The 13,775-nt window shown below is 59.1% G+C and overlaps 1 protein-coding gene across 1 annotated transcript in view; it reads left to right on the forward strand.

Annotated features, from left to right (window-relative positions):
* The window catches only part of LSS (lanosterol synthase), a 36,206-nt gene that overhangs the window by 6,076 nt on the left and 16,355 nt on the right, over positions 1 to 13,775 (forward strand). Inside the window, exons 6-15 of the mRNA XM_023194527.2 lie at positions 1,320 to 1,416; positions 4,306 to 4,441; positions 5,029 to 5,137; positions 5,521 to 5,639; positions 6,969 to 7,066; positions 7,750 to 7,777; positions 10,129 to 10,185; positions 11,229 to 11,300; positions 12,512 to 12,562; positions 13,218 to 13,367. Coding sequence (XP_023050295.1) covers positions 1,320 to 1,416; positions 4,306 to 4,441; positions 5,029 to 5,137; positions 5,521 to 5,639; positions 6,969 to 7,066; positions 7,750 to 7,777; positions 10,129 to 10,185; positions 11,229 to 11,300; positions 12,512 to 12,562; positions 13,218 to 13,367 — 917 coding nt within the window. The remainder of the gene's footprint in view (positions 1 to 1,319; positions 1,417 to 4,305; positions 4,442 to 5,028; positions 5,138 to 5,520; positions 5,640 to 6,968; positions 7,067 to 7,749; positions 7,778 to 10,128; positions 10,186 to 11,228; positions 11,301 to 12,511; positions 12,563 to 13,217; positions 13,368 to 13,775) is intronic.

The raw sequence follows: 13,775 nt of genomic DNA on the forward strand, positions 1-13,775 counted from the left end.
TCCAAGCCCTGGCCTGGCTACTTTTCCAAGCCCTGGGCTGTCCACCTGTCCAAGCCGCAGCCTGGCTACCTCTCCAAGCCCCGGCCTGGCTACCTCTCCAAGCCCCGGGCTGTCCACCTCTCCAAGCCCTTGGCTACCTCTCCAAGGCCCGGCCTGGCTACCTCTCCTCTTGCCTGTTGGCACTGAGGGCAATTCCAGCCCAAGGGAATCCATGGCTCCTGCTTCTCCAAGAAAACCTAGTTCATGATAATGGCTCTGCAGAGCCTGGCCTGGTCTTGTCTTCTGCCTTTCACAGACCTTCCGTAGCCAGTCCCGCCTGCCCTGCTCTCTGCTCCATGCACAGGGGCCTCCTGTCAGCTCCTCAAAGGCCCTTGCTATCCCAGGGCTCGCCGTGCACTGCTTCCTTAACCTGGAGCCTCTTACCTGCCACTCCTGCCCCGCTGGCTCACACTTTATATGTTCCTTCTTTGAGGACCTCTTCCTGACCTACCATGCCAGGTGGAGTGTCCTGTTATGCATTCTCACGAGATCCTGCCTTCTTTCTTCATGGGCTTGTCACTGTTGTCATCAGTTCACTGTCAGCCTTTGGTGTCATTGATGCTGCGTCCCCAAGGCTGCCGTCTGGTTCCCACCACACTCCTGGCGCCTGCCTGGTGAAGGAATGTGTTTAGGCTGCACTTTGCCTAGTAGCTTTGTGTGTCTTTGACTTTTGCATACCTTTTGGGGTTTGGAGCAGGGACTCCTCAGAAGCGTGTTTAGATGGCGTGGCTGTGCCAGAACTGCATGCTGCCGAAGTGGCTCTGGCATGGGGCCAGTGTGCTGGAGCTACTCTGAAGTCTGGGGTCGTCCTTGTTCCCGTACGGGAGCAGTCTGCCAAGTGGAAATGACACAGACGGGGGGCAGCTCAGGCTTGGCTGAGAGGGAGAGGCCGAGTGTGCACCGTCACTTCCCTGGATTGCCTTCTCCAGGTGCGTGTGCACCTGGGCACCTCGCTCACCTGAGCACTGAGGTGTCCCTGGACCTTCCCAGGTAGCTGTCTTCACGTGCTCCTTCCTGGGGCCAGGGGTTGCAAACACCTCTCCTGGGGCTGGACACTCCCGGGAAAGCCACTGGTTCCACCCAGGAGCCGTGTATCCAGGGCAGTTCTAAGCACTCTGGAACCTGCTTCGCACATGGGGGTTGCAAGACCCGCATGCGGCTGCCCTTGACTCATGGAGAGGGGCACACGTGACTCCCAGAGGGTAAAGATTCCCAGCTAGATCAGTGCTGGCTTTGCTGACAGGAAGGAGATGACATGGGCCTGTTTTCTCCCCCCTTAGGTGGTGCTGTGGCCATCCCCTCCTGGGGGAAGTTCTGGCTGGCTGTCCTGAATGTTTACAGCTGGGAAGGCCTCAATACCCTGTTCCCAGAGATGTGGTATGTCTGCTGCTGATTTGGTTGTTGGGTCGCTGCTGCTGTCCCGAGGAGTGGAGTGACAGGGACCGTGGGTTAGGCGCAGGCTGTGACACAGAGAGGGGTGGTCATTCTGTGGGTGGGTGGAGTTAGGCTTCTGGCAGAGGCCCTGATCGAGCTTGAGTCCTGCAGGGATACAGAAAGGGGGAGGTTCCCAACTGGGCAGGAAGGAGGCTGTGCCGTGGATGGAGGTCCCCCCGAGTCAGGCTGCAGGCAGGGCCGGGTGGCTTCCATCTTGCTATGGAAGACTCTGAGCATCTGTAGGAGTAGGGGGAGGCTGCCCCTCCCCCAGCCAGCGCAGGGGCGTCCTGTGCTGCTGCTGCTGCTGCTGCGCTTCTCTCCTTTGCTGGTGAATGTGAAGTGCATCCCAATGGGACACCTCACCTGTGGACTCAGTGTGTGTGCCTTTAAAAGATCAGTGTTTGCGGCCAGGTGCGGTGGCTCATGCCTGTAATCCCAGTGCTTCGGGAGGCCAAGGTGGGCAGATCACGAGGTCAAGAGATCGAGACCATCCTGGCCAACATGGTGAAATCCGTCTCTACTAAAAATACAAAAATTAGCTGGGCATGGCGGCCCACACCTGTAGTTTCTAGCTACTCGGGAGGCTGAAGCAGGAGAATCATTTGAACCCGGGAGGCAGAGGTTGCAGTGAGCCAAGATTGTGCCACTGCACTCCATCCTGGCAACAGAGCGAGACTCTGTCTCAAAAAAAAAAGATCAGTGTTTGTTTTTTTAAACAGAACCACATACTGTTTAAATACCCAGCAAAATCAACATTAATTTCTTATTGTCTGGTGTTTTTTTGTTCTGTTTTTTTTTTGAGACAGAGTCTCGTTCAGGCTGGAGTGCAGTGGCATGATCTTGGCTCACTGCAATCCCCGCCTCCCAGATTCAAGCGATTCTCCTGCCTCTGCCTCCCAAGGAGCTGGGATTACAGTCTCAGGCCACCACACCCATCTAATTTTTGTATTTTTAGTAGAGACAGGGTTTCACTATGTTGGCCAGGCTGGTCTCAAACTCCTGACCTCAGGTGATCTGCCTGCCTTGGCCTCCCAAAGTGCTGGGAGCCATGAGCCACTGCGCCCGGCCTTATCTGGCGTCTTTAACCAGTGTCTTGTAACATTTTGTGGCTATCTATTGAAAGCAGTGAACATCTCCCCAGAAAACACTCATGCATATGCGTTTACCCCGTTATACATTTTGGGAAGTGAGACCCTGGAACCACACAGAGCCCCTGCTGGCTTCCTGGAGTGCTGTGGGAACCCTGGTGGGGATCTCCCCTAGAGAGCTGTCAGCAGGGCTTGGGGGTCCCTTGTGTTAGATGACTTTGGTGGAGGGGGGATCAAGTTGGCAGGAAGTGAAGGGGCTGCTCAAGAGAGGACAGCAGTGTCCTGATACAAAGTCCGGGGGTTTCACCCTGGAAGCCAGTTTGGGTGGTGACGGGGAGGCACGGGGATGGCGAGATCACCCCTGGAGGGTAGACAGAGCTGCCAGAGTAGGGGGCAGGGTAGGGTGCTGCTACCTGAGGTGGGCCATAGAGCACATAGGTTGGGAGGTGTCCTGGGGCCATTCAGGTGCCAGCTGGACTCTGCACCTCACCCATGTGTAATGAGCAGCAGAGGAAGGACTGAGACGGCAGTCGGCACAGCTGCCAGGGCAGGAGGGGTATGGAGTCCACACGCTGGTGCTGGTGAGGGCGTCTCATCTGCTCCACTTGGTGGGGCCGTCAGTCAGTGCTGCTGCAGGAGCGCACTAGGGTGCTGCTTGTCTTTGCTGGAGTTGCTTGGAGGGTGAGTTGGGAGGTGAAAGGAGGACCACAGACCTGAACCACTCCAGCTGCAGAAATGCTGGAAGTATAACCCAAAATGTAAAAAAAAAACACGCTTTTAAGTAAGTGGATGTGGAAGTGGATGTGGAAGTGGCTAAGACCTGATGCCACAGTCAGGGAGCAGGGAAAGCTCGTCATTGCTCACCCTCCTGTGGCATCACATAAGGATGGGGGCCAGCAGGGAAAGGGTAGAGAAAACACGAGGCACGCACAGACCCTGGGAAGCTGGTGGGACTGTGCTAACGTCAGCAGACAGTGATCAAACACCCAGGCCTTAGGGAGATTCCACAGACCTACAATTTCTTTTTTCTTTTTTTTTGAGGCAGAGTCTCGCTCTGTCACCAGGCTGTGTGCAGTGGCACAATCTCGGCTCACTGCAACCTCCTCCTCTTAGGTTCAAGCGATTCTCCTGCCTCAGCCTCCCGAGTAGCTGGGACTAGAGTCACACACCACCATACCTGGCTAATTTTTGTATTTTTAGTAGAGACAGGGTTTCGCCATGTTGGCTAGGCTGGTCTCAAACTCCTGACCTCAAGTGATTCACCAGCCTTGGCCTCCCAAAGTGCTGGGGTTAGAGGCGTGAGCCACCACGCCCAAAGTTTCTTAAACTTTTAAAAGTAAACTTTAAATTTTGGAGTAGTTTCCAATTTCTGGAAAAGTTGCAAAGAAGCCGAGAGTGTTCCCTGGGGCCCTCACACCATATCCCCATTGCTGATGTTTTATGTTACCGAGGTATGTTGTAGCTAAGAAACCCACAGACAATCCTAAGCCTTTAGGAGCTCCATCACCTGGCTTTAGGATTCAAAATGCTGACCAAACTAGGAGGTGCAACTCCTTGGAGCGTGCACCTGCCGTTCAACTCTCCCCCTCAGGAGCACGGTTGGGAAGTGCCCGCAGATGCACTGACGTGGTGGGGAATAGCCATCCACCAGTGTTCATGCTTGGAAGGGCCCAAGGTATGGATGCTGGCGGAGGGGGCGGGTTTGAGTCTTGGGGTCTCCCACTGACTCTTGCCGTTACCCCAGGCTGTTTCCTGACTGGGCACCGGCACACCCCTCCACACTCTGGTGCCACTGCCGGCAGGTGTACCTGCCCATGAGCTACTGCTATGCCATTCGGCTGAGTGCCGCGGAGGACCCGCTGGTCCAGAGCCTCCGCCAGGTAGGACCTCATCAGGAACAAAGCGAGGGCCTCTGGGGCTGGGACCCACAGGGCCTGGGGCTTCTGGAATCCAACCACACCTGTCCACTCACCTGGCGGCCCTGTGGAGCCGAGAGCCCTGTGATCAGAGCAGAGCCTCCACCTTCCTCCATTCTATAATAAATAGTGAGGCAAGCTCTGCCCAGAAGGGACTCGTGCTATGGGACAGGCAGCAGCTGTAGCCCAGGGTTCCTGGGGGGACTTCCAGGACTCAAGGGATGCAGGAGGCAGATGCGCACTGTGTCCTCTGGAAGCAGGCCTGAGGCGGGGTTTGAGGTGCAGGATGTTTATCAGGCCTGCCCTGGGGAAGGAGGAGGGGCAGAGGGAGGAAATGAGCTTCTGGGCAGACCTGGGGCTCACGAAGCTGGGGAGCTCCTCAGAGCAGTCCTCACATAGGGGGCCTTCGTGTGCCCTTGGGGGAGGGACCCCCACCCAGGAAGGGACTGGCCCGGGGCCCTGGGGCATGTGGTGGGAGGCCACCCCTCCTGGTTTGAGCCAGGCCTGCTGGGTGCCCCCAGGCCCCAAGGCTCAGACACTGCCGCCACCAGGAGCTCTATGTGGAGGACTTCGCCAGCATCGACTGGCTGGCGCAGAGGAACAACGTGGCCCCCGACGAGCTGTACACGCCGCACAGTTGGCTGCTCCGCGTGGTGTATGGTGAGCACCTCCTGAGGGGCTGGCAGGGCAGCCCGGGGTCAGGGTGTTGCCCTTCCATTCACGCACTCATCCCCTGCCAGCAGCACTGGGCCACCTCCTCTATGCCAGGCCCCGGGGCGGGATCTCATCGCCCTGCCCCTCTCCCCCACCCCTGAGAACCAGCTGGTCTCCCACTCTCAGGAGCCCACCCCATGCAAGGGTGTGTGGTAGGAGGTGTGCAGCAGCCCCTCCTGGGCAGGGAAGGAGGAGCTCGGAGACCAGGCCTGGGGGTGGGTTGTGAGGGAACCCTGGGGAAGGGCAAGTCCGGGTGCTGCAGTGCACGGGGCTCCAGACCAAGGCCAGTGTCATGGTGTCTGGCATCCGCTGACCCCCATCCCCTGCAGCCCTCCTCAACCTGTATGAGCGCCACCACAGTGCCCACCTGCGGCAGCGGGCCGTGCAGAAGCTGTATGAACACATTGTGGCTGACGACCGATTCACCAAGAGCATCAGCATCGGCCCGGTCAGTGCCCCTGCCTGATTTCTGACTGCAGCCCCTGAGGGTTGAGGTCCGAGAATGAAGTCCTGGAGGCCGGGCTGTGAGCTGGGAGTGGGGTCTCCTGGAGCCTGGAGCATCTCCATTTGGGAGGTGGCCCTCTGATCCCACAAACGCTTGAGGGCTTCTGTCCTGGTCCCCTGCACGCCCAGCTCAGTGAAGCTGCCTCACCACACTCGACCCTCCCTTCCGTGCCCCACCAGCTCTTGTCCTCAGTGTGCCTGGACACTCTCCTGGAGGCCCCTTCCTGAGATCTTGCTGGCTAGCTGGGAGGGGTGCTGTTTCCTCACTGGGTTCCCTCCGAATTCCTCTCCCCAAATAGTTCATCATTCGCCATTCTCCCGTCCGGTTCGGACATGCCCAGGGTGGGTGGGCGTAGCAGGTCCTTGGGTCCACTCCTGATTCCTCCTGCCTAGCTAGGGACTTGGAGCGCTGGCCTCTGCGGGGCCTGCAGGGGGCCAGGTGTGGGCCGGTTCAGTAACCTTGGAGGGTGCAGTCCCCGGGCTGCTGGTGCAGGGCCACCTCCTGACGGAGTCAGCAGCCCCTGGGCTGTGCCGTAGCTGCTGCGGCGTAGTGGGTCGGCCTGGGCGTTCTCTAGACATACCCAGGTGGCGCTGGCCACTGAGTCCCACCCTGACACTGCATCTGGGTTTTCGGGGCCTCTTGCCACCTCAGTGAATCACCAGTTCTGACTGACCCTGCAGCGGGTCCCTTGTTTGCTGCTCAGCAGTGATGTGGTTCTTTGTGGGTTTTGGTTTAATCACACGTAGAGTACATCTGTACTAAATGCATTAGAAACACGCTTACAATTGGATCTTGTTTTGTGAGATCCATAAGTAAAAAGTTGGGGGCCTCTGGAACGTTCTGTTCTGAGGAAGAAGGGGAGCAATCGGTCCCTACTGCTACAGTCCTGTCTTTGCATCTCTTCCTGGGCCCCTCAGGCCCCGTCCTCTGTCCCCTGTGTTGTCTCTAAGGCACCTGGCAGCCCACGCCCCTCTGGCTCCTCCTGGAACCCCTTGCTTCTCCCTGATGAGTGCCGGTCAGTCCTCACACGCTAAGCCAGGCTGTGGCCGCGGCCGACACTGCCTCTGTCTGAGTCGGGTCCTGGGGACACAGTTGTTGCCCATCCGCACTCAGGAAACGCCTGTTAGAGCAGAAGGCCCCTGTCCTGGCCCTCCCTGAGTGAGCTGCACAGGACCTTGTCCCTGGGGGCTGCTGTGGGTGTGGACGGGACCTTGTCCCTGGGGGCTGCTGAGGGTCTGGAGCAGAGCCCTGACGGGGCTGCATCTCCTGCAGATCTCGAAAACCATCAACATGCTTGTGCGCTGGTATGTGGACGGGCCCGCCTCCGCTGCCTTCCAGGAGCACGTCTCCAGAATCCCAGACTATCTCTGGTGAGTGTGGCTGGGATGTGCTGGTGAGGCCTCTCACAAAGGCTGGGTCTGAGCCCCAGTTGCGTCCCAGTGACGGGGCCCCCACGGTGCCATCTGGGAATGCTGCCAGGGAATACCACCAGGATCCAGCAGTGTCAGGGCTTGTGGGAGCCACTGAGGGTTGTCTTTGAATCGGAAGATTTGCCGCCCAGTGGAAGCGTGGGGTGGTCCCAGAAGGTAGAGTGAGGAAGGGGGTGGTAGGTAGCAGGGCAGCTTCAGGTTGGCGTCAGGGAGGCCTGTGGACAAGGGGAGCTTGTCAGCCATGGACTGTGCCCTGGAGGTGGGGCCCCTGTCATGGAGGGCACAGGGCCGTCCCACAGTGGGAAGCCTCCGCTGTGCAGGCCTCTTCCTCTGGTCCCTCGGCACTGCACGAGGGCAGCAGGGATGGCGCAGCCTGGGGTCAGGGAGCTTCCCGCTGCCCCTGGCCTTGGGTGTGCCCCTCCTGGGTGAGTGTGTCCTGTCTTCCACAGAGTGTGGCCCTCATGCCCAGCAGCCCAGCTGGGGTGGTATCCAGGCCAGTGCCAGGCCTCGGGGGAGGGGACAGACCCCCTCTCTGGGACCCTCCTGGGTGCAGGGTCTGGGTAGCCAGCTGGGCTTCCAGCTTTCTCCTTGCACCTGACTTGGGCTTTTTTTTGTGCTCACAGGATGGGCCTTGACGGCATGAAAATGCAGGTAAGGGCTGCAGGACTGTGGCTGCCTGCTTCCTTTGCAGTCACTTCTACCCTTTATTATTTTTCCTTTGGGGTTCAGTAATAACTCCTCCTGGACCAGGTCCCGGCAGCGTGTGACCAGAGGCTGCGTCAATTGAGGCCTCTGGCTGTGTCCCTGTGGGTGCCCACAGTTCTCGAATGTCTGTCTGCAGCTGTCCTGTTTGCTTTTTGCCCTGATGGTCCGAGTGGGCTCAACTGTGTAACGACAGACCCAGAGCTGCAGAAGCTCTCATCTTGTTACTGTGGCAGGAGGTGGCTCTGCTTCGTGGGGGCTTCTCCTCCGTGCACTCTTAGTTTAAGAGGCTCCTTCTTCAGGTCCTGGGTGGACAGGACAGGAGCCTGGAGGACCGTGGTGGCCTGTGGGCCGGGCCTGGGAGCTCCCCCAGGACTTGGCCTGAGTGGGCTGGAACCCAGTCATGAGGGGCACCAAGCACAAGAGAGTGGGGAGGCCGGTATGGGATCCTGGCTGACCCTGGTCCTGTCCTGGCTCTGGGGGCCCTGTAGACCCCAGTCCTGTCCGACTGGGCTGAGCCTGCGCCCCTTTGTGCAGTGACACAGTGGGTGTGTCAGAAACCCAGAAAGCGTTGCCCTGTGCCTTGTGGTCTAAGGAGGGTTATGCCCTGCGGGGCCTGTCTTCTGTCCCCCACACTGATTCAGTGTGGGAATGTGGAGTCTCCAGAGATGTCCTGGGTGTCACATTCGGGATAGACACACATGGGCCCAGCACTGCCCGCCCCAGGGCTACCCTTGGTGCCAGGTGCACCCAGCCACGAGCTTTTACCCAGCTGGCCTTGAGCTCTCCAGAGACTCCCTGGACACTGTCCGTGTTTTGTGAAAAGGTTTTCAAAACACATGCAAAGTAGAGGTGAGTAACAAGCCCTAGAGCAGGCCCTGGCCTCCCTGGCCCTCCCTGTCCACCCCTCCCTGTCCCTCCCTCCCTGTCCCTCTCTCCCTGTCCAGGCCTCCCTCACCCTCCCTCCTTGGTCCTCCCTGGCCCTCCCTGACCCTCCTCCCTGACCTTCCCTGTCCCATATCTCCGACTCCTCAGTGCACCTCAAGCTGATGAGGGCGTCTGTGTTTTTACAAAATTGCTCTGAGGTTGTCAACCCAGCAAACTTCATGACAGTTCCTGAGTGTAGTCCTCACGTTGTGGCTGGTGTGTGTGAATCAGGATTCAGGCCATTTGCACAGGCCTTTGGTTGTTGGTCTTTGAGCTCCTGTTAGTCCAGCAGTCTCTGTGGTCTCTTTTCTCCTCCTGGAGGATTTGTCCCTGAAGGGCTTTACATTCCAGATCTGACTGGTTGCTCCTGCTGTTCCCTGAGTTTTTGTAAACTGGCCAGGCCCTGAGGCTTGATCCCATTGTGTTTCTTTGGCGAGAATGCTTTTCTGGTGGTCCCTGCCTTGTCCCTCCAGTGCGTGGTGTCTGGATGCCTCTGCCACACACCACCCTGCGCCCAATCCCCATGTCTGTCTTGGTCAGTGCCCGGCTCTGTCTGATGAGGGTTTGGTCACCGGCCCTTTGAACTGAGACCAGAGTGTGTACCTGTGAGCCCAGCTCGGGGTGAGATATGAGGTGGGGCCTTCCCAGCACTGTGCAGAATTCCCATCACCTCCAGGTGTACTTGTTGGCCGGGCACGGTGGCTCATGCCTGTAATCCCTACACTTTGGGAGGCCGAGGAGGGCAGATCACGAGGTCAGGAGATTGAGACCATCCTGGCCAACATGGTGAAACCCCAACTCTACTAAAAAATACAAAAGAAATTAGCCGGGCGTACTGGCGGGCGCCTGTGGTCCCAGCTACTCCGGAGGCTGATGCAGGAGAATGGCGTGAACCCAGGAGGCGGAGGTTGCAGTGAGCTGAGATCGCGCCACTGCTCTCCAACCTGGGCGATAGAGTGAGACTTCATCTCAAAAAAAAAAAAAGAAATGGGGGTCATTTCCAAGCATCACCATGACTGAAGTGCGCTGCTGTCACTGGGTGAGAGCAGCTGGATGCTCTGTGTGGGTACTGGAGCCTCTAAGGGATCGTCCAGTCCTAGAAGTGTCCTCAGAGGGACGCTGTCCTGCCTGGTGGCCCATGAAGAAAGGGGGGGCTCCACGAGGCTCCCCGACCTGTGTCTGCCTGCAGGGCTCAGCCTTCTCTGAGGCCCTTGTCAGCCATGAGGGGTGCCCAGGGCTCAGAGCCTGAGGCTGAGCGTTGGCTGGGTGGGAGCCCCCACACCTGGCCCTCAGGTGCCCATTGGATCCTGGAGGCAGTGGCTGGGAGTGGGAGGGGCTGCACGCACTGCTGTAACACCATCCTTTGTGTGTAGGGCACCAACGGCTCACAGATCTGGGACACCGCCTTCGCCATCCAAGCTCTGCTTGAGGTTCGTGGCTCCTCTTTTCTCAGCCTCAGCTGACCTTCCTGTGCACGTGAGCCCACGCATCCACCTGAGGGCAGCACTGCTGGCCACGTGATTGCCACTCCTTGGTATTTCCAGTGACCTGGGCTTTGGCCTCTGGCTTCAGATGGTCGTGCTGTGGAGGGGGCGGCCTTGACCAGCAGCCCTGGATGTTGGGCTGGGTTGGGGCCCTTGGGAGAAGGGGAGCCTGGTGAGGGCTGTTTCTGAGAGTGCAGGCGGGAGTGGGACTCTAGGCTCTTCTTAGAACTGGAACTGCTCAGGCCAGGCACGGTGGCTCACGCCTGTGATCCCAGCACTTTTGGGAGGCCGAGGCGGGTGGATCACAAGGTCAGGAGTTCAAGACCAGCCTGGCCAAGGTGGTGAAACCCCGTCTCTACTAAAAAATACACAAAAATTAGCCGAGCGTGATGGTGGGCACCTATAATCCCAGCTAGTTGGGAGGCTGAGGGAGAGAATTGCTTGAACCCGGGAGGTGGAGGTTGCAGTGAGCCAAGATTGTACCACTTCACTCCAGCCTGGGTGACAGAGTGAGACTCTGCCTCAAAAAAACAAAAAAAAAAAGAACTGGAACTGCTTGTGCTTGTTATGGGCATTCTCCAGCCAGTACTGGAGAAAAACAAGAGTGGATTTTTACGCTGGTGGGAATGAGGTCAGTGGGATTCTGAAAGTGTTTCTGGAGAGTCCTGAGGGCTGGGCCGCACAAGGGGCCTGCCCATGCAGGGTGCTGGAGACCCTCTGGGCGTAGATGCTGGTCAGGCAGGTGGGTGCCGGCATCCATAAATGGTCTCTCCTACGCCCTTCCGTCTTCAGTCATATCTCATGGACTTTTGCTTTTTTGTCTTTAAAGGTAAGTGCGACAAGAAACCCTGGCACTCTCTAGAGATGTCTGCCAGTTTGATTCTGGTTCCCAGTGAGGGCAGGATGTGGCCAGGACCGTCGGGAAACCAGCCCAGCCATGCTGGCCATGCAAGGGCAGCTCAGCCTCTCTGTCCTGCTGTCTCTTCCAGGCAGGCGGGCACCACAGGCCTGAGTTTTCGTCCTGCCTGCAGAAAGCACACGAGTTCCTGCGACTCTCGCAGGTGAGGCCAGTGCCTGGGGCTCTGAGGGGGCTGAAGAGGGGAATCAGGGCCGGGAGCTCCTGCAGGCAGAAGTGCCCACCTCACCTCCACCCTGCCCTATTTCCTGCACTGGTTTTTCAGGTCACCCCCACCCTCCCCTCCCCTCCCTAGCCCCTGCTCCATCCACTGGTCCTCCTCGGGCTGGCCTCACCTGGGGCAGCTTTCTGAGGCCTGCAGGGTGCTGGAGGTGCTGGCGGTTTCTGCATCCTGTTCATGTTGGAGCCACTGTGTGCAGGGGCCAGGCACGGGCAGGGGCTGTGTACCCTGAGCTGCACAGCCTACACGGCACCTCCGTGTCTCTGAAGCACCTCTGCCCACGGAGGTGATGCCAGCCTGTGGACTTTTCCTCCTGAGACTGCAGCGAAAGCCCCAGTCCATCCTGCCAGATCAGCTGCCCACAGACCCTGCCCGCGCCCCTAGTTTGACCTCAGTGTCTCTCACACATGCCTGCACCCCAGTTTTCAGCCATCATCATCCCATACATGCACCCCAACCTCCCATGTCTCCCATGCCTCAGCCAGTGTCCCTCTGCCTGGAACCACTGCCCCCCAGCGCCATCTCCCGCCCTTCACCTCTCACCAGGACATTGCTTCTGCAGGGCTTCTGGGTCTTCCTGGCCTCCGTGTGGCCGAGGCTGGCACCCATCTTGGGCTCAAGCAGAGGAGGGGCATGGTCCTGTTGTGCCTGCCCCTATGGCAGCCTGCTCCTGCTCCTGCCGAGGACTTGCTCTGGGTGATGGGGACTTGGGGAGGCTGACTGAACCCTACTGCACTCCAGGCCTCTTTCCTTCTCACTGAGGTGAGAGGCAGCCCAGGAGCTGAGGTCCACGGAGCTGGGGTTGTTCAGGAGGCAGCGGGGGCCCCTGGCACAGAGCACACCCGCAGAGACCTGGGCCCCCTCCCTGCCTTCTGGCCAGTGGGGAGATCACAGGGGAGTCAGGTGCCTCCCGCCCTCGGTGGCCAGTCACGTTTCCCAGCAGCCGTGGGTGGTGAGCTGAACAGGTGCGGGCCCTCGGGTGCCTCGCAGCACCACGATGGCTGTGGCCGGCAGAGTAAGCTCCCGGGCACGTCCTGCCTCTCCGGTCCTGCCCAGTCTGTCTCAGTGATGTCCCAGTTGGGGATGTCCCGTGGTGACATGTTCTCTGCTTCCACATGACCCTCGCTGCTGCCCAGGTCCCAGATAACCCTCCCGACTACCAGAAGTACTACCGCCAGATGCGCAAGGTATGCGGAAGCCAGCCCCATCCCTGCGCTGTCCCCAAGGGGAGGCCGCCTCAGCAGAGTGGGTCCTTCCCTCTGAAGGGGGGCTTTTCCCTTGGCGTCTTTGGGTGTCCTGCTGTGGTAGATGCCTGGCGTAGGGGCCCATGCCTCATGTTGCTGGGCTGCCTGGCACATGGGGGCACAGTTGGCTTGCACACGTGGCTGTGCCTCAGAGCGGTTCAGGTGGTCACGGTACACACAGGCTTCGGAAGGACAGCCGAAGTGTAGCCAGGGCGTCCGGGGAAGGCAGAGGGAAGAAGCAGACCTCAGAGCCGGTGTGGGCTGTGACCATAGGTGCAGGCTATGAAGTTAGGCATGGACACAGCTGCTGCTGCCTGTTTACGATGGGGGTGGGGGGCACCTGGGCCCCATCCTATCTGTCGTGAGATCTGAAGGTGTTGAGGGTGTGAGCTGCACCCCTGAGGGTCCCTGTGCTGGAAGCTGGAGGTCTGTCTGGATGTACCCAGCTTGGGGCCCTGTCTATACACACACCTTTGGTGGATGGGCCCCTGCCCTGACCGGGTGCTCTGTGGTGGGGAGGGATGCGTGTGGCTGTGGGGTGGGTCTGAGAACTGGGGTGTGGACACCCCAACCTGGGGTCACGGCTTATGCTCTGCAGGGTGGCTTCTCCTTCAGCACACTGGACTGCGGCTGGATCGTTGCTGACTGCACGGCTGAGGCCTTGAAGGCTGTGCTGCTCCTGCAGGAGAAGTGTCCCTATGTCACCGAGCACATCCCCCGAGAGCGGCTCTGCGATGCTGTGGCTGTGGTAAGGCTGTGGTCCCAGCAGCCCCGTCCATACATCGTGTCCTGCAGAGAGCTGCGTGCTCACTTCCACTCCCGTGGGCTCCGACCCAGCACACACTCCAGCCGGGCCGTAGGAGCTTGTCCTTGGATAGCGTCTGTATGTGGAGAACTGTGAGCTCTGGCTGGACCCCTAGGGGCCTTGCTAGGCTGTGTGCACAGGGTCCTGCACTGTGGAGCTGGTGTCCAGCCCAGCCACCGATGCTTGCAGGAGCCGGTGTGGCCCACGAGGTTTCTGTCTGGTGGTTTCTGCTGGGTGTCTGAAGAAGGAATTTGTTGGTTCTGGTGCCACGTCCCTTCAGCACATCTGGCTTTTGTGTGTGTTTCCCAGTGGAGACCCTGCCCTAATCTGGCAGCACACACTTGGTTTCTT

This window comes from Piliocolobus tephrosceles, chromosome 19, assembly GCF_002776525.5.
Source record: "Piliocolobus tephrosceles isolate RC106 chromosome 19, ASM277652v3, whole genome shotgun sequence".
Classification (NCBI taxonomy): Eukaryota; Metazoa; Chordata; class Mammalia; order Primates; family Cercopithecidae; genus Piliocolobus; species Piliocolobus tephrosceles.